Here is a 25,445-nt window from a genome sequence, read left to right as displayed (position 1 = left end):
AGCCCCACTTCCACACCTTCAACCTTACCCAAGAGCAGCACCCATCAAAATCCCTTTTTGAATGTAGACATGAGAAATGAGCAAACAAACACACGAGAAACCATACACAATTTAATACATACATTAAGCCTATGCATTTTTAATTATAATTCTTAATTTTACAAAGCAAACGTTAATAGAGGAGGAGGATTATTTGGAACATCAATTTCAAAATAATTAGAACCATACAAACCTGAACCCAGAGATTGATCTCCTAAGATGACTGAATTCAGTAAGAACAGAGATAGACTTCCTACGATAATTTGATCCAGACAAAAAAGAAATAAAATTTAGTATAATGCCCATATCTTTCAATCTCAAAGGCAAGTCTTACCTATTTGGGCAAATGCAAACCTCAAACCAACCTGAGGTTTGCATTTGTCCAAATAACTACAGGTTTGCATTTTAACTACAGATAATTTGATATAACTACAGATTTATACAAAATTTACAAAGTGTGCAAATGCAAACCTTAAACCAAATAGGTAAAATTTGCTGGATAAACCAAATATATTAGAAAATCATAAACACAAACAATAAAAAGATGCAAATATCAATACAAAAGACAAATATGAAATCATATAAGCAACTTCATATTTAAACAAATTGAGAAAGTTAAGAGATACCAACCTGAAACCGAAAAGTCCAAACCACTTAGTCACACAGGTCCAAGGTTTAACAGAGTAAAAGTCATGTTGTGTTTGCACAATTTCTGAGATTCCTCATCATAAAAAAATATTATTGATTTCATTAATTCACAATAACAGCCAGCGAAAAGCATACCATTCACCATGATGATGAAAATAGCATGCCAAAAAGGTGGTATAGCCTTTGGAGGAAGCATCATTAATGGATACAAAAGATCATCATTTTGATACCACCAGTAAAGGCCAACCACATGAACTGCGAATGCAAGAGAAATACCAACCAGAACATATGTTTTCCTCTCCCCCTACAACCACCAACAATTCCCTTGCTTAATTCAGAGAGCTTTCTCATGCCAAAAATAAAGTCCTTACAAAAAACATTAAAATTCGTATCTACAAATTATAGTACCTTGAGAGCTGTCTGTTTCCATTGAATATCATTTGACTTGAACATGACAACAGTAATCCAAATAGCAACAAAGAAACTTACAAGTCATGGCAGAAGGACAAGGTCACTAAAACTAAAGAAAGAAAAAGGCTAAAACATGCTCACAATGAGAAAAACCCATGTGTACAGTTCAAGAAATTCAATTCACTATATAGGGATACTTCTTTATGTGTAGAGCACAAATACAAATGCATCCCTAATTCTTCTTTGATTCTTGGACATACAAGATATAACCTGAAAGGTTAGAAAGACCATGTGCAGAAGAGGAGTACTTACATTTAATCTAGCCAAAAAAAAAAAAAGAAAGTGAAATCATCAACTCAACATACGAAGGAACACAACCAATTAGTTAAGAACGGACAACAGTCATTAGGAAGCAAGAAGAATCAGGACCTTTTAAAATCTGAAGGATCTAGTACACTCGAGGCATAGAAAGGGGATGAATAAGAAGGAAAACAATGGACCAAGTACGGGATCTAAAGGGGAAAAAATAAAGCGCTCAGAAAGCTTAAAACTTTCATATATGATCAATTAGAAAAAAACAATTATTTGGCTGCCTCCAATTTTCCTAGGTTCTTATACTTTATTACTACAAACCAAAAATATTTTTGACGCAATAATTAAATCACTGAAACTGGCATTTATCCAATAAACAAACACGAAATCGAAGCACGAGCAAGAGAGACACACTCACAGAAATGACGAGGAGGGCATGAAGAGGACTGCCCCTCCGAGTCCAGAGAAGAACATTCTGCCCAGTGTTTCCAGAAGCTTCACGAACGAAGGGTGCATTATCGGCCACAGAGGCTCTGATCCAGTGCAGCAGCGGAGCACGCTCACGCTGGTCGTCAGGGAAAAAGATCGCGGACACCATGCGATGGAAAACGCCGTACAAGGTCTCCTCCTCAGTTCGGTGGGGGTGACTCCCTTCGCCGTTGGGCTTCTCCGTCCCATATGGTTCGACCATTTTGCAAGGCGCGTGCATGAAACGCACCACACTGGAAAGGAGCCTTTCAGCCGGTCAAGACGTTGCCGGAGTTGCTGGGCCCTGAGCTGCCGCGCATGGCGTCGACGGAAGATGAATCGCACTCATTTGAGAACCTCACGCATTTCCTTCAAACCGCGCGTCGGCATAACGTGCCTCTCCGATTGGCTCCCAATCCGGTTGACCGCAACATTGGCGTGTGAGGCTCCTCCTGGTGGTGCACGTGTCGGACGATGGTCACCGGAGGAGCTCGAAATGGCTACCCCCTTTATTCGGCCAAAAAACTGGAAAAAAAAAAACACCGGAGACCAAGGGCCGGCGAGGAGAGGGAGGAGAGGAGAGGAAGAGGAAGAAGGAGCCGAAGCTCCCCTTCCCCCCAGCTGGATTCGGATGAGCGAGTTTCTAGAGAGAGAGGATCTGGTTTCTAGAGAGAGAGGGTCTGGTTTCTTAAAATCGAGAGAGAGGCTGGTTTAATTGAGGGAGAGGCTCAAACGGAAAGTTGAACGGAAAACAATAGCTCCATTAAGACAAGAATTTTCATTTGATTCCGTTAGATAGTCTCTTATATAATAAAGAAAGATATAAAATGATAGAGTAATAATTTGTTTACAATTATAGATTAAAATAATATATTTTAAAATAGAAGTTTCTCTAAAGAATAAAAAAATCATCTCAATTTATTTCATTTTATTATATCTAATTATTATAATTATTTTAAATTTTTAAATAAAATATAATAAATAATTTAATTTTTTTTTAAATCTTAAAATAAAATAATATTATAAAAAAATATATAATATAGATATGATAAATTTACAAATAAAATATAATAAATTACGCATGTAAGTGGATGGATAGGTGTGTATAGAGTACTGCTACATTTCCTGAGATATGTAGCCGAGAACCCACCGAAAAGGTAAAAGTAGTTTTTTTATTTTATTTTTATTTTTTTATCTATTTTTTTAATTATCATAAATATTTTTTAAAAAAATAAAAAAATTTTTAATATCAATAAAAAATATTTCTTTAATCACTAAAAAAAAAAAATCCCATTCGGGTCCCGAAGCGTTTCTAGTGTGTATATACGAATGCTTCGGACATGGACTTTTGCAGGGACGTCATCGGACGCAGACAAGGCAAAAATGCGTGAACAATAATCCACCTTTGCCTTTTAGCGTCCTGTCGCTCCGATCTGTATCTCTATCGCGGCTCGTGTTCCATGTATTATATGTTTGATTGTTTACTGGCTGGGAGAGCCAATGGCCCTTGCATGGGCCGAGTGGCATCACTCACGGCTCTTAGGGACACTGATCTCTTGAATTAAATAAAATATTATTTTTTAATTTTATTATTTTTTTAAAATTAAATAAAAATTAAATTATTTATTATATTTTAAATAAAAATTTGAAATAACTGTAATGATTAAATAAAATAAATTGAAACCATTTTATATCCAAACCTTCCTAGCCACCACGGGGTCCAAAGTTGGGGTTCAATACAAACATTGTAGGGTCTGGGAGAAGGTCCGGGATAGAGATATCTAGTCAGAAACTTGAGTTTTTGACAGAAGTATGTACCATACGAGATTATTGAAACACTTTCAGGAGCTCTGCCCGAGCTGCTCTACAATGGCATCAGAAGCACTTTTTAGGAACTCTGACCAATATCTGGAAACCAAAAAAAAAAAAAATAAACAAAAAAGATGGAGCAGTATTAGAGACATTCTCTTCTACGAACCAATATTAACAAAATATATGAAATATTTGTTCAGTCATTGAAAATAAGATGAAGGGGGAAAGAATAGAAAGGGACCCTCTTGATGAATCAAAGCTAAGTCCAACAATATTTTTAGCTTCTTCAAGTGCTCTGCTGAATCTCTCAAGCTCTTTCTCTGAAACACAAGGTCCATTGGATACGTCGTCTCCAACCCGAAGCTGGGACGGTTTGACATTATAAAAGATGGGTATAACTCTTTTCTTGTACTTCATTAGCAGAGCCAATTCATGGAGACAATAGAAGGACTCACAATATCTTGGCGAGAACACTACGACACCAACTTTACAATCTCGAACGGCGGTATCAATCTTTTCGGTCAATTTGTCACCAGCTTTCAAGTTTCGGTAGTCGATGAAAGGCCCATGCCCCCGCATGAGAAGATGGTCGTGGAGTAAACCAGCAATGTTTCTTCTGGTATCGGGACCCCGGTGGCTTATGAACACGTCGTGTGGGGGTACTGGTACTGTTTGGACATGGTTCGGCCTGCAGTAAGGACGAGCAAAGCACTTGGCCGGCAAAGCTTGTAACCGCGACGTGGCTACCATAACCGCTACTTTCCCTGTGATTAGCATTACTCTTAATTGCATCAATAGCCTAAGCAGCAGTTATATATATGGAATTTAGAAAGCAGACCTGCATGGTGGGGCCATTAATGGTTGAGTTGAGGAACCATTATATTAATGGTTGCTGAACCATTAAAGGTTGAGGAACCATTAATGGTTGAGTTGAGGAACCATTATATTAATGGTTGCTGACCCATTAAAGGTTGAGGAACCATTAATGGTTGAGTTGAGGAACCATTATATTAATGGTTGCTGAACCATTAAAGGTTGATCAGGAACCATTAAATCGTGATATTGACACGTATATGTATGTGTGTGTATGTACGTTTTGTATCTAAGTACCCCATATGCGACATCAAGCCTTTTCATCACTTGTACTTCAGCAAATCAATTAATCTGATTGCCTCGTACGCGAGAATGATTATTTGTGATGAAAATAGATTCATTCAAGTAAGAAATAGTCATTTTCTCATAAAATAATTAATCACAAATGAATAATTTTCTTGTAGTGATGTACGTACATTTGACTTCCGATGAATATTTGAGGAGCATGAAAAGTTATTATGGACAATGATAAACTAGCTAATATTATGATAAAAAAAAAATGAAATGTAAGGGATGTAACGTGGAATTAAGAAAATGAATTCTAGGTACATAATCTACTTGTGACGCATTGCCTGATTACAATATATATGCATCTTCCAGTACGACTTAATTTACACAATGATCATAAAGAGATGTCATGCATTGCATGGTCTGCCACAAATCAGCCAGCCAGCATTTTGAACTAATCTTTTTGTTAAACTTGTATTAAGCAAATTTAGCAAACCGATCAATTTATAAAATTTGTATTAAACTATGGTCTATTTTAAACTAATCCTTTTATTTTTTGATCTATCCAAACATGTAATTATTATACTTTACTAACATATCATTATCCAAACATATTTATTAAAACTTGTCAAATAATATATTAATCATTTTTCTTTTAAAAATCATATAATTTTTGTAAAAAATCTAAACTAGGCAAACGTCCGTGGACGTTGCTCTATTGCTAGTGTGTGTATATATATAAAAAATTATATTCATCATTTTTCATACACCACACATCATTTTTTTTTATTTTTTTCTCTTATCAAATTTGTGCTACATATAAAAAGATGAGTAAAAGAATTCAATTAATTTAAGAAAAATAAATAATAAAAAAATATATATAATATGGTATGTGAAAATAATGAATAGCAAAAAATATATATATATATATAATGTAATGTCGAAGGGCTGGTTTACTATGTTGATTTTAAGTAGTATTAGTCGTTAAGATTGAATTTCATTAATTGCTGCTACGTTTGGAAGGCTAGCTATTATGGGTAATTGGATTTGTGGATCTTAGTGATTGACGAGTTTCAATTTCAGAAGATAATGTAAGATAAAGTATATTAATGCTTATTATGGATTTCTTGCAGCTTTTGATGTTGGATAATGTAAGACAAAGGCTTAGTTGGTCAATCATGGCTGCAGTAGTACCGGTGAATTATTATTATTATTATTATTTTCTTTTCTTGTTTCACAGGTCAATATATAGGTCGGATTCTGATCTCCATTGGTCAAGATAGTACACGAATGGTAGGAAATGTTTGATGAGGGGTTTTTCTCCTTTTCACAAGCACGAGTGAGACCCTCTAGTCATCCTCGGCTTAAGTTTATCTTTGTTTTTTTATAGAAAAGCGACATCAAGCTGCCTTTTCATCACTTGTACTTCAGCAAACCAATTAATCTGTGTTATGAGGTGGCTTGAATTCAGATTGAACAGTGCATGTATCGTAGGTTCGCTCGAGCGGAGGTTCACTCAGCTCGAGCGAAGTCAGACAGAGAGCTTCGCTCGACATTCGCTCGACATTCAGCTCGAGCGAATTCAGACAGAGAGCTTCGCTCAAGTATCGCTCGACATTCAGCTCGAGCCATATCCAAGTCAGAGAGCTTCGCTCGACTCTCGCTCGACACCCAGCTCGAGCGAGTTCAGGCAGAGAGCTTCGCTCGAGTCTCGCACAACTGTTGGCTTGAGCGAAGTGCAGAATATATACGTTCGCTCGACACTCGCTCGACGTTCGCTCGAGCCAATGTTCACAAAAGTGAATTCTCACTTTTCCTATAAATATCAAACGGCGCCCATTTCCTTTCTAACTTCTTCAGAATACATTTTGCTCTTGTTTTAGTGTTTTCTTGAGAGAGAAGTCTAGAGTGAGTTTTGAGAGATAACTTCCTTGTGAAGTTTTGTTGTATTGATTTGTACTTCATCTCTGTTGATAGTGAAATCTTCGATACCGACCCCACCAGTGGACGTAGGCTCATTTTGAGTCAAACCACTTAATTCTTGGTGTTCTTTCTGTGTGATTGTCATCAATTTCTTTCGTTTAGTTTCGCTACTATACTTCGAGTTAGTCTTAGCTACACTTATTCCCAACAAACTGGTATCAGAGCTTGGCTCAGGATTTGGAGGGATGGCTATGGCTAAGTTCGAAGTGGAGAAATTTGACGGTCAGAACAGTTTCAGTCTATGGCGCATCAAGATGAAGGCTTTACTGCGACAACAGGGCTTGTCAAAAGTATTAGAAGTGTCGGTATCTGAAGATTCTCCGGCTCCTTCGAAAGAAGAAGAAGAAAAGGTACACAGTACTATTCTTTTGTCACTATCTGATGGAGTTTTAAGAGAGGTTGCTGACGAGGAGACTGCAACTGGTCTCTGGTCGGCACTTGAGAATCTGTACATAAAGAGATCTCTCACTAACCGGTTGTATTTGAAACAATGGTTATACACTCTCAAAATGAAGGAAGGTACTTTTATTTCTGAACACCTAGATGAATTTAATAAAATCATTATGGATCTGAGAAACATAGATATTAAGCTTGAAGAAGAAGATCAAGCGTTAATTATTTTATGTTCATTACCCACATCTTTTGAGAACTTTGTGAATTCCATGTTGTATGGTAGAAATACAATTTCCTTGGTAGATGTAAAGTCTGCTTTGAATTCTAAGGAGTTGAGGAATAAATTGAGTGTGAAGAACACTAATGAACAAGCTAGTGGCTTGTTTGTTAAAGGGTCCTCAAGCAGGGGTAGATCAAATGACAGGGGTTCAGAGAAGAATAAGGAGAAATCCACGGGCAGTTCACAAACAACGGTTAGTAAGAAAAACGTCAAATGTCATTATTGCCATAAGTTTGGTCACTACAAGAACGAGTGTCCAAAATTGAAAAACAGAGAGGACGGCACTAGTTCATCTAATGTCGTTAGTGTTGCTGATGATAGGTCTAACGACCTAGATCTTGTTCTAGCAATAAGCGACTCCAATAGTCGCTTTAGTGACAAGTGGGTCATGGACTCAGCTTGCACTTTCCATATGTGTCCCAAGAGGGACCTGTTCACTAACTATGAATCGGTCAACGGAGGTTCTGTTTTGTTAGGGAATGATATGGGTTGCAAAATTGCTAGAATTGGTTCAGTCAGAATTAAGATGTTTGATGGAATTGTCCGGACATTGTCTAATGTTCGACACATTCCAGATTTGAAAAAGAATCTTATTTCTTTGGGTACTCTTGATTCTCTGGACTACAAGTACACTGGTGAAGGTGGAGCTATCAGAGTCAGTAAGGGCTCTATGGTTGTGATGAAAGGAGATAAGACAAATGGTCTTTATTTCCTTCAGGGCTCTACAGTGACAGGTGCAGCTGCAGTGTCAGTCTCAGATGATCCAGATACAGATGTCACTCGTTTGTGGCATATGCGTTTGGGTCATATGAGTGAAAAGGGAATGTCAATTCTGAGTAAGCAAGGTTTGTTATGTAATCAGAAGATATGGAAACTGGATTTCTGTGAACACTATGTGTTTGGCAAACAGTGCAGGGTTCAGTTCTCTACAGGGGTTCACAGAACCAAAAGTTCTGTGGACTATATTCATTCTGATCTTTGGGGCCCATCTTCCATCCCGTCAAAAGGTGGAGCTCAATATTTGCTTACGTTCATTGATGATTTCTCACAGAAGGTTTGGGTTTACTTTTTGAAGCAGAAAAGTGATGTATTTGTTAACTTCAAACAGTGGAAAGTTTTGATTGAAAATCAGACGGGCAAGAAAATCAAGCGACTTCGCACTGACAATGGTATGGAGTTCTGCGGAGGTGAGTTTGATGAATTCTGCAGAAATGAGGGTATTGCCAGATATCGTACAGTTAGACATACTCCACAGCAAAATGGGGTAGCTGAATGGATGAACAGGACCCTCTTGGAGAGAGCTCGCAGCATGCTTTCTAATGCAGGCTTGGCTAAGGATTTCTGGGCTGAAGCAATCAACACGGCTTGTTACTTGGTCAATCGCTCTCCAGCCACAGCGATTGGTTTGAAGACTCCGAATGAGGTATGGTCTGATACTCCTGCTGATTATTCAAATTTGAAAATTTTTGGTTGTCCTGCATATTTCCATGTTAATGATGGAAAACTTGAGCCAAGGGCAAAGAAGGGCATATTCATTGGGTATGCCAGTGGGGTGAAGGGATTCAGATTGTGGTGTACTGATCCTAAATCACCCAAGTTTGTAATCAGTAGGGATGTCACTTTTGATGAAAAATCCATGCTTAGTCCGAGGAAGGAGAATTCTGAGTCTACAGGACAAGAACAGGATGTTAGAAAGCAGATGGAGTTTCAGGTGGAAGCATCACAAGGGCTGCCCAATGGCGCCCAAGATTATGCTATTGAAGATGAGCATGATTCTGATTCAAGTAGCGGCGCACAAGGTGAGCAAGACTACAGTATAGCGACTGGTAGACAGAGGAGGCAGATTAGACCACCTCAGAGGTATGCTCATGCAGATATGGTTATGTATGCTCTTACTACGGCAGAGAATATTGTTGGTCAGGAACCTTCCAGTTATTCAGAAGCTGTCAAGAGCGTAGAATCTGCACAGTGGTGCGTAGCTATGACTGAAGAGATTGAGTCTCTTCACAAAAATCAAACATGGGATTTGGTTCTGTTGCCAAAGAAGGTAAAGACTGTTGGCTGCAAATGGGTTTTCAAAAGAAAAAAGGGAATCCAGGGTGATACAGATGCAAGATACAAGGCACGCTTAGTTGCTAAAGGCTCCAGTCAGAGAGAAGGCATCGACTTCACTGAAGTCTTCTCTCTAGTGGTGAAACACAGTTCGATCAGATTACTACTAGCTTTAGTAGCATTGTATGACTTAGAGCTACAGCAACTTGATGTTAAAACAGCGTTCCTACATGGTGAACTTGAAGAGACCATTTACATGCATCAGCCAGAGGGATTCATTGTTGAAAACAAGGAAGATCATGTGTGCAGATTGAAGAAGTCTTTATATGGTTTGAAGCAGTCGCCAAGGCAATGGTATAAGCGGTTTGATTCCTTTATGATTGATCATGGTTATTTAAGAAGTAACTATGATAGTTGTGTTTATCATAAGGAATTATTTGATAAGTCTTTCATTTATTTGCTATTATATGTTGATGATATGCTTATTGCTGCTAGAAGCATATCTGACATAGGTTTGTTAAAGACCCAACTCAGAAATGAGTTTGAAATAAAAGACTTAGGTGCTGCGAAGAAGATTTTGGGAATGGAAATCTTCAGAGATAGGAAAGCTGGAAAGTTGTACTTGTCCCAGGGAAAGTATATTGAGAAAGTGCTTCAGAGATTTGGGATGTTTGATTCCAAACCAGTAAGTACACCACTTGCTACACACTTTAAGCTTTCAGCTTGCCTATCTCCTCAGACAACTGAAGAGGAACAGTTCATGGCTAGTGTTCCTTATTCAAGTGCAGTTGGCAGCATCATGTATGCAATGGTTTGCACCCGCCCAGACATTTCACAGGCAGTGAGCGTAGTTAGCAGGTATATGGCTAATCCAGGTAAGACTCATTGGCAGGCTGTGAAATGGATACTCAGGTATATGAGGGGAACCCTGAACTTTGGGTTAATATTTGATAGAGATGTCGATCTCAGTTCTAAAGTTACTGGTTTTGTTGATTCAGATTATGCTGGAGACTTAGATAAAAGAAGATCATTGACAGGTTATGTTTTCACTCTGTGTGGGTCAGCTATCAGTTGGAAAGCAACACTGCAATCCACTGTTGCTTTATCAACTACCGAGGCAGAGTACATGGCAGCAGCAGAGGCTGTTAAGGAGGCCATTTGGTTGAAAGGCTTGGTCAATGATTTGGGTTTACAACAAGATGGGATCTCAGTATTATGTGACAGTCAGAGTACAATACATTTGACCAAAAATCAAATGTATCATGAAAGAACGAAGCACATTGATGTCAGGTACCATTTTCTCGGAGAGATTGTTATAGCGGGTGCTATACAGATTCTGAAGATTGCTACTACAGAGAATCCAACAGATATGATGACTAAGCCAGTTGCAGTATACAAGTTCAAACTTTGTTTGGACTTAATTGGCGTTCGCATTTTGTTATTCCCGTAAGGGATTTGGTGGTGGGGATTGTTTTTGTGGTCGGAGGTTTTTTGTGTTTTGACAGAGTTCAAGCCAAGGTGGAGATTTGTTATGAGGTGGCTTGAATTCAGATTGAACAGTGCATGTGTCGTAGGTTCGCTCGAGCGGAGGTTCACTCAGCTCGAGCGAAGTCAGACAGAGAGCTTCGCTCGACATTCGCTCGACACTCAGCTCGAGCGAATTCAGACAGAGAGCTTCGCTCGACATTCGCTCGACATTCAGCTCGAGCGAATTCAGACAGAGAGCTTCGCTCAAGTATCACTCGACATTCAGCTCGAGCTATATCCAAGTCAGAGAGCTTCGCTCGACCCTCGCTCGACACTCAGCTCGAGCGAGTTCAGGCAGAGAGCTTCGCTCGAGTCTCGCACAACTGTTGGCTTGAGCGAAGTGCAGAATATCTACGTTCACTCGACACTCGCTCGACGTTCGCTCGAGCCAATGTTCACAAAAGTGAATTCTCACTTTTCCTATAAATATCAAACGGCGCCCATTTCCTTTCTAACTTCTTCAGAATACATTTTGCTCTTGTTTTAGTGTTTTCTTGAGAGAGAAGTCTAGAGTGAGTTTTGAGAGATAACTTCCTTGTGAAGTTTTGTTGTATTGATTTGTACTCCATCTCTGTTGATAGTGAAATCTTCGATACCGACCCCACCAGTGGACGCAGGCTCATTTTGAGTCGAACCACTTAATTCTTGGTGTTCTTTCTGTGTGATTGTCATCAATTTCTTTCGTTTAGTTCCGCTACTATACTTCGAGTTAGTCTTAGCTACACTTATTCCCAACAATCTGAGTGCCCCAGAACCATAACCATGTCAGTTTTGCAGCTTAAACATCCCATTTCTAACCTGCATATTCCGTTCAAGTTCTCATCGTCTTCAACCCACACCATCCTCATCATCTTGATCTTTTTTTTCTGAGTTGCTTCTGCTCTAGATTCTTCCTTTGCGACACCAGGAAAAGAACAAGCAGAGGCTCTTCTAGCATGGAAAAATAGCCTTGACAAGTCAACTCAATGCTCCTTCCTTCCTGGACTAGTCTTCCTCCCCGGAATTTTACTTCATCTTCCTACTTTTTTTCTTCTAATGCCCCCTGCAAGTGGGTTGGAATCACATGCGATGAGGCTGGAACTGTCGCGCATATAAACATCACAAACACTAGTTTGAGAGGTACGCTTCAACATCTCAGCTTCTCGTCCTTACCGAATCTTACCAGCCTTGAGCTTTCTAACAACTCCCTTTTATGGAACTATTCCTTCCCATCTCAGAAATCTTTCAAAACTCACTCATCTAGACATTCGTCTTAATCGTTTCTCTGAAAATATTCCTTCTGAAATGTGTCTGCTGACCAGTCTTCAACACCTTTATTTGGATGGGAATCAGATAAATGGAACTATACCACAAGGAATAGAAATGCTTAGTTCTCTAACTGAGCTGAATTGGCAAAAAAACAATCTTATAGGGTCAATCCCAAATTCTATAGGAAACTTGACAAAGCTCCTAGTTCTGGAACTTGATGATAACCATCTATGTGGCAGCATAACTCTGGAAGTAGGAAATTTGACCAAGCTTACTATATTGGATCTTGCAGAGAATCAATTTTCAAGAAACATCCCTCCAGTACTATGGAACTTCAACAACCTCACAAAGTTGATGCTGTGTGTGAATCATTTATCTGGTCATATTCCTCCAGAACTTGGAAAACTTACATCCCTTTCTTTCTTATGTCTCTTTATGAATAAACTCAGTGGCTCCATTCCTAGAGAAATGAATAATCTTACATCTCTGCTTGGTTTTCTAGTGGCCGAGAACAACATGTCTGGCTATTTACCACCAAACATATGGGCTAATGGGTTATTGAGATACTTCGCTGCTAGTGCAAACAACTTCGTTGGTCCCATTCCAAAAAGTTTAGGAAACTGTACCAACTTAATCAGGTTTCAGGTCCAAAGAAATCAACTGAAAGGTGACATATCAGAATATTTTGGCATATGCCTATGTTTGGTTTACATCGATCTGAGTTATAACAAGTTGAATGGTAAGCTGTCAATCAATTGGTGGCAAAGCAAAAACCTAACAAGCTTGAAGATCTCAGACAATAGAATTTCAGGTACAATCCCAGTTGATCTTTATAAAGCAAGTCGACTTGGATATCTTGACATGTCCCGAAATCAGTTCGTAGGAAAAATTTCAAAGGAATTGTGGGCCTTGAAGTTACTGTTCACTCTTAAACTGAATGAAAATGAACATTCAGGTAGTATTCCAAAGGAAATTAGAAGACTATCCGGGCTTACTCAACTCAACCTAGCAGCTAACAATTTAAGTGGATCAATACCCAAGCAATTAGCATAGTGCTCAAAACTCTTGGACTTGAATTTGAGCATGAACCGATTTTGGGAAGTATTACCCCCAAGATTGGCAGTATACGCTCTCTCATGTATCTTGATCTTAGCCAAACTTGCTCACAGGAGAGCTTCCACGGGAGCTTGGACAATTACGCTACTTGGAATTATTAAACCTCTCCCACAACTATCTGTCTGCCTCGATACCATCAACTTTTAGTGAAATGTTAAGCTTGACATGGGTGGATATATCATACAATAGATTGGAGGGTCCTCTTCCTGACAACAAAGCTTTCAGCAAGGTGCCAATGAGAGCTCTAGAACATAATAGAGGTATGTGCGGCAACAACACTGCTCTGATGGCTTGCCCCTCGTTGTCGAGCAAAAGACCTGATGGAAAGATAAGCCTTCAAGTTGTTATTTTGATCACTGTCATTCTATTTGGCACTTTGTTTCTTTTTTATATCATTGCAGCAATCTACTGTGCTTGCTTCCAGAATATGAGAAAGCCAGATCATGAGCCAAGGGATGCAGAAAATGAAACTCTGTTTGAAATTTCGAGCTATGATGGGAAAATGGCACATCAAAGCATTGTTGAAGCGACATAAAAATTCAACCCAAGACATTGCATTGGAGAGGGAGAATCTGCAAATGTTTATAAAGCAGAGGTGTCAACCAGTCAAGTTTTTGCGGTGAAGAAACTTCACCAATCTGAGGATGGAGAAGTGGCCAACCGAGACTTTACAAGTGAGATTACTGCTTTGATAGAAGTGAGACACAGGAATATTATAAAGCTTTATGGTTTTTGTTCACATGCAAGATACTCATACCAGGTTTATGAGTACTTAGGAGGGGGAAGCTTGGGAAAGAGTATAAGTAGTGAGGTGAAAGCAATACAGTTCGATTGGATCAAGAGGGTTAACGTCGTAAGAGGTGTTGCTAAAGCTTTATCCTACCTACACCACGACTGCTCACCTCCAATTATTCATCGAGATATATCAAGTAACAATATTCTGTTGGATTTGGAAAATGAGGCTCACATCTCCGACTTCGGCACAGCCAGGATTTTGAAGCCTAACTCATCCAATTGGACATCATCATATGCAGGCACCTTTTGTTGAGAACTCAATGAATAGAATAAGAAAATTGAAAACAGAGAAGAAAACTGAAAACTGAGAAGAAAGTTGGAAGAACTCAAGAGCTTGTGTAATCTAAATTGAACAAAATGAAAAATACTTGATAATGTAATAAAGGAAGGTCTTTACTATTTATACTACATAATAACTCTATAACAGAAATAATGGCTTCTAAGTCTTCTCTTCTGCCTTTAGCTTTTCTTCCTTGGACTTTAATTCCATGTTGTCAATATGAGAGGCTATACTCCAACACCCCCCTAAGATGAGCATATATAATTATAATGTTCATCTTGCGCAAATTATAATGGAAAGGCAGTGTTCCTAGGGGTTTTGTAAAAATATCTGCTAGTTGTAATCTTGAGGGAATATAAAAAAAGTTTTATAACATTCTGCTGTTGTTTTTCCCTAACAAGATGACAATCGATTTGAATGTGTTTTGTCCTCTCATGTTGTACTAGATTGGTTGCAATGGACAAAGCTGATTTGCTGTCAGTGTAAAGCATTGTTGGTTGAGCATGATTAACACTAAGATCTTGAAGAGCATAAAGCAACCACTGCACCTCACATGTTGTGGTTGCAAGAGCCCTATATTCTGCTTCTGCAGATGACCTACTAACTCTGGCTTGTTTCTACGAATTCCATGAGATTAATGAATCTCCTTGAAAAATTGCATAACCTATAACACTTCTCCTGGTGTCTAAGCAACCTGCCCAATCACTATCAGAGAAGGCTTTCAACTTTAAATCTGAAGATGAAGAGAAGAATAACCCTTGACTTGGTGTTGCTTTTAAGTCTCTAAGCACACGAGTGGCAGCTTGATAATGAGACACTGTTGGTTTAGCAAGAAACTGACTAAGAACTTGAATAGAATAGGCCAAGGCAGGCCTTGTAATTGTCAAGTATAGTAGTCTACCAATTAATCTTCTGTAACCCGAGACATCTTCATAAAGATTGGAATCATCTGCAGTAAGTTTAAGATTAGATTCCATTGGAAATGCAACTGGCTTGGAACCTATGAGACTTGTATTTTGAAGTATGTCCAAAGCATACTTTCCTTAGCAAAGAGAAATTCCAGATTTAGATCTGGCTACTTCCAACCCCAAGAAGTACTTCAACTGACCCAAGTCCTTGATTGTAAATTTATCATGCAAAAATATCTTGAGTTGCTGAATCTCAATTAGACTATCACTAGCTAGTAGAACATCATCTACATATACTAGTAATGCTATGAAAGAAGTGACAATTTTCTTAATGAAAAGTGAGCAATCAAAATTGCCTTGAGTAAAGCCATAATCAAGAAGAGCTTGAGAGAGTTTTGTAAACCATTGTCGAGAGGCTTGCTTCAGACTATAAAGACTCTTTAACAATTTACAAATCATATTGGGTTGTTTAACATCCAAACCAAGGGGCACTTCCATGTAAACTTCTTCATATAATTCACTATGTAAAAAAGCATTATTTATATCTAATTGGTGAATATGCCAACCCCTAATAGCAGCAACAGCTAACAATAACCGAATTGAAGTGAGTTTTGCTACTGGAGAAAAAGTATCAAATAAGTCTAATCCTTCTTGTTGAGTGTAGCATTTGGCTACCAGCCTTGCTTTATGTATTTCTATAGTTCCATTAGCCTTATATTTCACTTGAAAAATCCATTTACAACCTATGGTCTGTTTATTTTTAGAGAGAGTAACAAGTTCCCAAGTTTTGTTTAACTCTAAAGCATTGAGTTCATTTCTCATAGCAACTTGCCATTTATGTAATTTTGCAGCTTGTTTGAATGTTTTGGATTCTTTGGCAATAGAAATTGAAGCTAAAAAGGCTTTATGTGGTGTTGAAAGTCTATTGACAGAAATGAAAGATGAAATGGGATAGAGATTACTTGTGTTAGAGGAGCAACCAATAGAAGCAGATGAGTTGGGTGCATAAGGAAACAAAGAGACAATACCACAATAATAATCCTGCAAAAAAATTGGTGGTTGTTTAATTCTGGATGATTTTCTGACATGTGAACCAGTAGGGATGGAATTGCTAGATCAGTTTGATGATCACTGTCAATATGAGAAGAATCTGATTCACTAGAATTTATTAAGGAGTTATTTTGATCAGAAGGGATAGGATTATTTATAGGAGAGGAATCATGTTGGAATTCTGAAGGAGGAAACAAAAAGGTAGGTATTTCAGAATTAATTGGAAGAACTTTGAATGGAAAGTTAGTTTTATGAAACACAACATTTATGGAAATGATGATTCAGTTTTTGTTTAGGTTCATGAGTTTATAACCTTTGACATTAGAAGAATATTCTAAAAATAGACATTTAGTTGCTCTTGGATCGAACTTTTGTCTATGACTAGTAATTGTAGAAGCAAAACATAAGCATCCAAAAACCTTTAAATGAGAAAGATTTGGTGGTTTATGAAATAACATTTCAAAATGTGTTTTGTTTTGGAGAAGAGGAGTTGGAATTCGATTTATAATATGTGTTGCAATCAGTACACAATCACTCCAAAAAATTAAAGGTAAGTTTGCTTGAAATATCAAAGCTCTAGCTATGTTTAGTAAGTGTTGATGTTTTCTCTCAACAACTCCATTTTGTTGTGGGATTTCTACACAACTCTTCTTTGATGTAAAATTTCATTTTCACTATAAAATTTTGTAAGAATAAATTCTGAACCATTGTCTGATCTTATGGTTTTGATAGAAGTGTTAAACTGAGTTGTAACCATTTTACAAAAATTTGGCAGCAAAGATGAAACCTCATATTTATTTTTAAGCATATACACCCAAGTGCTTCTTGTAAAATCATCTACTATAGTTAAAAAAAAATTAAAACCAGAATGTGAGATAGTAGCAAATGGACCCCATATATCACAATGAATCAAATCAAACTCTTTATTAGAAATATTCTATGATATAGGGACGGAAAGCTTCTTTTGCTTTGCTAGTAGATAGATTTCCCAGACATTTGTACAATCAAATGTTATTGAATTGTCTATTTTTCTAAGAAAAGGTATTCTAGAATTTGAGACATGACCTAGTCTGTAATGCCAAAGGTTTGATTGGTTTTAAGTAGTAGCTGATGCAAAGATTGGTGAAGAATTAAACTGATATTGCTGGCAGAAATTAGCTTTTGAGGAAGTTTGAGATAGGTGATAAAAGTCCTTGTTTCTCAAATGCAATCCCAATCATCTTCTTCATTAATTGGTCTTGTAAAAGGCAATAAAAATCAAAGAAAGAGAGACAAAGATTAGATTCTTTAGTTAGTTTAGAGACAGATAATAAATTTAATGAAAAACTAGGAACACACAAGACATTATTTAAATGTAATGTGCTGGAAAGGCTTACAGTTCCAGTATATAATGCTGGAACAGTTTGTCCATTAGGAAGATTAATGGAATTGGTAACTAGTTTAGGAGTAGAAGAATATAGTAAAGGTGAACAGATCATATGATCTGTTGCACCAGTATCCAAGATCCAAGAAAATTCAGAATTTAATTTGGTAGAGGCGGAATTACATTGATTAAAGGGTTACCAGAAAACTGAGGGGTAATGGCTAGATTCACTACTGTTGTGGATGTATCAGTGTTCTGAGTAGATGAATTTGAATTGGCAAGTGCTAGGAGCTTATTAAATTTTTCAGCAGTTAAACTAAACCTTTGGTTCTCATCACTATTTTGAATGTAGACCTCTTTGGTTGAAATGGCTGCATGTGCAGAGGGAGGATTTCTTTTTCCCTTAGGTCCAGTCCAGCCAGGAGGATAACCATGCAATTGAAAACACTTATCGATTGTATGACCAATGTAGCCACAGTGAGTACAATATAGTGAGGATTTCTTCAACTTATCTTTGGAAAACTTGGACTGAGCAATCTGATTAGGCTGAGTGTATTGCTTTGCTAACAAAGCATGTGTTTCAGTACTTGTAAAACTAGTCAATTGTCTCTGACTTTCTTCTTGAAGCAGCAAAGAAAACACTTTAGCCGTGCTAGACAATGGAACAACAAGTAACAATTGACTTCTTACTAAAGCATAAAAATCATTCAGGCCTACAAAAAACTTCAACACATAATCTGACTGCTGTCGAAGTAGCAAGAAATTGAACAAATCACAATTGCAAGAAGCCATCTTGCCAAATGTACAGATTGGGAAGGGTTTATAACTGACATACTCATCCCAAAGAGTCTTGAAAGCACTGAAATACTCTGTAATTCAAGATGAACCCTGATTTATACAACTTAAAGATTTTTCAAGATGAAAAACCCTTAGACCATCACTTCTCAAATATCTTGTTTTTAGCTCATTCCAGAGATCTTCAGCAGATGCAACATAAAGCAAGCTATTTCTAATATCTTTAGAAATAGAATTCATGAGCCAGGAAAGTACCAAATTATTGGCACAAAGCCAGGCAGTATGATTAACATGCTAACTAGTAGGAGGAGCAATAATTGAACCATCAATGAAAGATACCTTGTTCTTGACAGTTAGAGCAATAGTAATCAATCGACTCCAAGCAATGTAGTTGTCCCCTACAAAGACTTTTGAGACCAAGAGAGAACCCGGATTATCACTTGGATGAAGATAATATGGGCTAGAAGAATCATCGGAAGGATTAGAGGGAAGAGAAGAATCTGAAGAATTGAGAGGGTTTGCTTCTGTCATTTTACCAAGAAAATGCAAGAAACATAGGATTCTTGAGAAAGTTCCCAAGCAGAATTTGCAATATAGATTGTAAGATTAGAAAAGTGAAAATATGCTGAAGCAAGTATGATTTTCAATCTGATAACATGTTGAGAACTCAATGAATAGAAGAAGAAAACTGAAAACAGAGAAGAAAGTTGGAAGAACTCAAGAGCTTGTGTAATCTGAATTGAATAAAATGAAAAATACTTGATAATGTAATACAGGAAGGTCTTTACTATTTATACTACATAATAACTCTATAACAGAAATAACGGCTTTTAAGTCTTCTCTTCTGCCTTTAGCTTTTCTTCCTTGGACTTTAATTCCACACTGTCAATATGAGAGGCTATACTCCAACACCTTTGGGTATTTGGACAAGCTGTTGCTGCTCTCAAACGCTAGTCGGAATGAACCATGTTCAAATTTCTACATATTGAGAATTAAAATCTTATTTTATGATCAAAGTATTTAACATATATAGATGTGCTGATATTTTCTTTGCAGAGCTTGCTTACACAATGGAATCGAATGAGAAGTGTGATGTATACTGCTTTGGGATGGTAACATTGGAAGTGATGATGGGAAGGCATCCGGGCAATTTCATCTCCTTATTATCATCATCATCAACGACAACAACTACCCAGAATATAAGACTGAAGCAAGTGTTGGACCAACGCCTCTCACCTCTTAGGGGTCGAGTAACTGAGGAAGTGGTCACCATTGCTAAGCTAGCATTTGCATGCCTCAACGCCTGCCCACAATCCAGGCCAAGTATGCAACAGATCTCTCAAAAGCTATCAACTTGTAGACCTAGAGCCCCTAGATGCCATTACATTAGGAAAACTATTTGATAACACAACTTTAACTCCCTGAAAGAGATCACTATCTTTCACCTGCTATAATACATCTCATGCAAGTCATGATTTTGTATCTTATGTTCTTTTATCAGATATGTATGTATAATTATATCTTGTACTTTTATCTTTGTTCTTTCCTTCTATAGTATTCTTTGATCGAGTGTTTTGTGGCATTTGATGTATATATATGCTTAACATGTATACTCGGATACCATATATTTTAAACAATGTAATGGTCAATTCTAAGAATTACTGCAAAAATCTCTTAGCCACTTCAATTGATCTTGGAATTAGAATCCAAACATCTTAAGAGGTTATGCGTTATTGGACAAGGTCGAATATTCTGGGGCCAGGAAGCCCCAAAAGTTTGATAAAATAAATTTTTTTATTATTTGATGAAAGATTGATCCCAAATTTTGTTAGAATATAATTTTGTTAGAATACAATTTTTAATATTAATATTGTTTTGAGATTTGAAAAAGTTGAATTGTTTTTTATATTTTGTGTAAAAATTTAAAAAAATTGTAATGATGAAATGAGATAAAACCGTTTCTGTAACAAACAATGTCTTATTTGTTCGAGAAGTATCCGTGGACACCTTAATCGGCATTCCCCAGGGAAAAACTGAAAAACAACATTTGGAGTTCCACATAGGGTGTAGATCTACGTTTAAGGTTTAAAACAAACAAAAAATAAGGGGGTTGACGAGGACTGAAGTTGTCGTGCAAAGTTTTTACAACGAAAGGGGATAAGCTGAATTCGCTGCAAAAGGCCAAAGAGAAAGGAGGCATGAGTAGCAGGATTCGAATTTGCGTGGGCAAGGCCCACATGATTTCTAGTCATGCCCGATAACCACCCCCACATGCCCACCGTCAATGTTTTGGAAGCACTTTAAATTTAATTTCACTTCTGCCATATAACCTTCTGCGTAATACCGATAAAAAAAAAAAAAAAAAAAAAAAAAAAAAAAAAAAAAAACTTTCTATTTAATTAGTAATTAGAGTGGAAAGTATAGAGATTTAGACAAGAATAGAGAGAAATGATTCACACTTTTTCTTAATAGAAGAAGAGGTATAAATACAGATTTTAGAACTAAAATTACTCCTAAACTTGTGCTAACGTAAAACAACATATGTGAAAATAAAGGAAAGAATGAGCTATACAGATTTCCTAAACTAGCTGATCAAAGACAATAAGTGTCGAATGCAGTTACGAATCCTGATGCTAATTTTCTGCATGAATACTATATGTCCTTATATGCCCCCTCAAGATGGAGGTGCCATCTACAACACCAATCTTGGATCTTAATAGTTGCAAGCGCTGACGTGAGAGTGATTTTGTAAGGAGATTAGCTAGTTGATCAATGGTATGAATGTGCTGCACATGAATAGTTCCCTTTTTGAGAAGATCTCGTACAAAAAGGAGATCAATTTCAATGTGTTTCATCCGTGTGTACTGGACTGGATTTAAACTGAAGTGGTTGGCGCCAATATTATCACAAAACATTTGAGGTGCTTCTCTGAGATTGAGACCAAGTTCCTTGATAAGGGAATGAAGCCAAATTGTTTTTGATGTGGCTAGTGCCCGAAATTTTGCTTCTGTGGATGATCTTGAGACTGCTCTTTGCTTGCTTGCAGACCATGAGATTGGATTAGGACCAATGAATGTGATGAAGGCAGTGGTTGAAACGCGAGTGTCTGTATTTGATGCCCAGTCCGCATCACTATAGGTCTTGAGTTGGAATTGATCATGCTTTTGTAGGAGGATACCATGAAACATGGTCTGTTTAAGATACCTGAGGAGTCTTTTTGCTCCAGCCCAATGGGTTGTTGTCGGCTTTTGCATGAGCTGGGATAATCTATTGACTGCAAAGGCAATATCTGGGTGAGTGAGTCCCAAATACTGAAGTGCTCCAATGGTCTTGCGATACTCAGTGCTGTCGACACATTCAAAATTATCTTTAACCGTAAGCTTAGCTGTAGTGGACATTGGAGTGAGTGTTTCTTTAGAATTTTCCATGGAGGTTCTTGAAAGGAGATCCCGAATGTACTTATGTTGAGATAGAAAGAGCCCTTGTGGCGTTGGAATCACTTATATTCCCAACAAATAATGCAAGGAGCCCATGTCTTTGACTGAGAATGTAGAGCCAAGCTTGCTTATGATGTGATTCACAAAGCTGAGTGTGTTGCCTGCGACAATTATGTCATCAACATAAATAAGGCAGTAACATAAGATACCATGAGACTTATAGATGAACAAAGAGTTGTCAGTCGCCAAGTGAATGAAACCAAGGCTGAGGAGTGCATCCCGAAGGGCCTTGTACCACTGTCTTCGTGCTTGTTTAAGACCATAGATACTCTTTTTGAGCTTGCAAACATGCTGAGGTTGAGATGGATCTTCAAATCATGGAGGTTGATGCATAAAGACCGTTTCTTCAAGAGTACCATGCAAGATTGCATTATTGATGTCTAACTGACGAAGAGGCCAGCCATTCATGACAACAATGGTTAAAAGAAGCCTAATTGTTGCTGGCTTTACCATGGGACTGAAGGTTTGAGAGTAGTCAATTCTTGGCCGTTGATGAAATCCTTTAGCTACAAGTCGAGCTTTATATCGATTGATTGTTCCATCTGGATTTCGTTTCTTCCGAAACACAAATTTACACCCAACAAGATTATGGCCAAGAGTGGGAGGAACCAGTTCCCAAGTCCCATGTTGAAGGAGGGCTGTCACTTCTTCTGACATTGCCTTGCGCCAATGAGGGTCTTTAAGGGCTTGACTTACACAACTTGGTTCGAGTGGTTCAGGTAAGGGGTGCTTGGTGGTGGTGTGGAGTTGTTTTGGCCGAAAGATATTGTTCATGGAGCAAGTGAGATGGTTCATGGACATGGTGTTGGAGAGGATGGTATTGAATTTTCTGGTTGAGGGACAAAATGACTAATGGAGTGGTAGAAGGTCTAAGAGGTACCTGATCTGAATTGGAGATTGGTGCCTCTTGAGGTTGCACAAGAGCTGGATCTTCACTTGGAGTCAAAGAAGCAGAGGGGGAGATCTCCTTGAGCCCGTGTGATTGCTAGAAGCTCCTTGGAAGCAAGCTGTAAAATTGGTCCAGAAAAAGAAGAGGTTTTAGGTGTGGATGAGTCAGTAGGTGTTTGCATGGAAACCTGTTTGAAAGGGTATACAGACTCATCAAAGGTTACGTGTTTGGAGGTGTATATGCGCTGACTTTGTAGATTAAGACATAGATATGCACTTTGGCTAGTAGAGTAGCCAACAAAGACACAAGGAACAGATTTCTTTTGAAATTTGTTAGTGTTATACGGCTTCATCAAGGGAAAGCATAGACATCCAAAGGAACGTAACTTTTCATACCGTGATTGTTGCTTGAAGAGAACTTGAAGAGGTGATTTATGATGAAGAACAAGTGATGGAAGTCAATTTATCAGATATGTGGCTGTTGCAAAAGCATAAGCCCAAAGTTCTGATGAAAGAGAGGCATGACTTAGAAGGGTTTGACCTGTCTCCACAATATGTCGATGACGACGCTCAGACACTCCATTTTGTTGGGGTGTATAAGGAGCTGTCGTATAATGACTAATGCCATGGGTTGTGAAAAAGGGTGGAAGAACAACGAACTCATCTCCATTATCAAAATATACTCCTTTAATTTTTATGTTAAAACGAGTTTCAATCATTTTGTAGAAATGAGGAAATATGGTTTTAACATCTAATTTTTGATGCAAGGGAAAGAACCACACATATTTTGTAAAGTGATCAACGAAAATAACATAATATTTGTGGCCATTAAGACTAGGAGTGGGAGAATGTCCCTATACATCAGTGTAAATTAAGTCAAATGGGGTTGTGCTTGTTAGACCGTGTTTATGAAAGGGTAACTGATGAGCTTTATTGAAAGATCACGAATGACAATTATTAGAATCAGAAGAACATGAACTGGTGGGAAGGGAGAAAGAACTAATAAGGCGAGCAACAACTTTGGACGATGGATGACCAAGGCGCTGATGCCAACCAGCTACTGATGTGCGTTCATGGACAAAAGCAATCGAAGTAACAGCAGGCAATGAGGGCAGAGGGTAGACTCCATGTTCACACAGCCCTTGAAGAAGAATCTCCCCCGTTCTCCGATCCTTCACAAGAAAATAAGTTGGGTGAAATTCTAGGATAATATTGTTTTGCTTTGTGAAGTGGTGAACAAATATCAAGTTTTTGTTAATAGTAGGAACACATAGAGTATCGTCAACTTGAAATGTTCTGTTTGGAAATGAAAGAGTAAGTGAACCGGAATGAGTAATGGGCAAACCTGATCCATCTCCAATAATAACTTCATTAGTACCATCATATTCAGAGTGAAATTGTAAATTTGAAACCTGAGAGGTGATATTATAGGAAGCCGCCGAATCAATGAGCCAACGTTTGTCTGGGTTGGGAGTAGCAGTTGTGCAGTTCACAGTGGCTTCAGATGGTTTCAATTTCAGACAGTATTTTGCAATGTGGCCTTGTTGATCACAATATTGACACCTTGGAGGGTACTTGTATTGTTTGGACTGTCGAGGCTTTGAGTTGGAGTCAGTCTTGGATTGTTGATAATTTGATGAAAACTGATTCTTCGAGGAGCGTGAGTCCCTGCGTTGAGTGGTATTGGCAGTAAGTACCAAGGATTGAGCAGTGGAGTCAAGCCGTCGAAGATAGGCCTCATGACCAAGTAGCAGATCATGTAATTCTTCAAATGAGAGAGAAGACTCTCGGGCTCGAATCGGAGCAACAATATCATGAAAAATCAGATCCTAAGCCATGAAGAACATACAGGGTGATGTCATCTTGAGATAATGGTGCATCAATGAGGGCAAGCTCATCGGCAATGGTTTTTACAGAGTGTAGGTACTCTGTAATGCTGCGAGTTCCACGTTGCATGAGGGTGAGATCCTCTTTGAGCTGCATGACACGAGTCCTGGATCGACTAGCATAAAGCTTTGTTAGTTTAGTCCAGGCTTGATATGACGTCTTGGAGATTGCTATGAGTGGTATCATAGCTGGGGACACAGAAGTCAGAATTGCACTTAGAATAAGTTTGTCCTGACGGAACCAAAGGTGATGAGCTGCAGTGGTAGCGGCATCAGTTGATGTCGGTAGGGGTGGGCAGGTATGAGTGCCGTCAACATAGCCAAAGAGGTTATAGCTGAGGAGAAGAGACTCGAATTAAGCATGCCATGAAGGGAAGTTGGTTGGTGTGAGACGTGCTGTAATTTGCTGGGTGGCATTGATAGCTATTGGAACCAATGTTTTGAATACCGTACTGGTCAAGGCACTGGAATGAAATATTTCGGTACTGGTACCGTTTCGTGTACCATTTCAAGATAGTCGATATATGAATAAATTATATATATAAATATATGTATATAAATTATATTTCAAAATAATAGTCTATATATGAATA

The 25,445-nt window shown here is 38.1% G+C and overlaps 2 protein-coding genes across 2 annotated transcripts; one reads left to right on the top strand and one right to left on the bottom strand.

Moving 5' to 3' along the window:
* Positions 1-3,719: 3,719 nt before the first annotated feature.
* Positions 3,720-4,440, bottom strand: LOC121247409 (TIR-only protein-like). Its single transcript, XM_041145764.1, has 2 exons — positions 3,932-4,440; positions 3,720-3,786 (listed from the first exon to the last, which is right to left on the bottom strand). The coding sequence occupies exons 1-2, from the start codon at positions 4,438-4,440 to the stop codon at positions 3,720-3,722; spliced, it is 576 nt and encodes a 191-aa protein (XP_041001698.1).
* Positions 4,441-12,742: 8,302 nt separating this feature from the next.
* LOC121247408 (MDIS1-interacting receptor like kinase 2-like) lies at positions 12,743-14,438 on the top strand. The gene is made up of 4 exons (XM_041145763.1): positions 12,743-13,229; positions 13,444-13,650; positions 13,792-13,895; positions 14,151-14,438. Exons 1-4 carry the CDS (start codon positions 12,743-12,745, stop codon positions 14,436-14,438), a joined length of 1,086 nt encoding a protein of 361 aa, XP_041001697.1.
* Positions 14,439-25,445: the final 11,007 nt, after the last annotated feature.

This window comes from Juglans microcarpa x Juglans regia, chromosome 1S, assembly GCF_004785595.1.
Source record: "Juglans microcarpa x Juglans regia isolate MS1-56 chromosome 1S, Jm3101_v1.0, whole genome shotgun sequence".
Classification (NCBI taxonomy): domain Eukaryota; kingdom Viridiplantae; phylum Streptophyta; class Magnoliopsida; order Fagales; family Juglandaceae; genus Juglans; species Juglans microcarpa x Juglans regia.
Note: the sequence above shows the minus strand (reverse complement) of the source record. Positions and strands in the feature narration are given on the sequence as shown.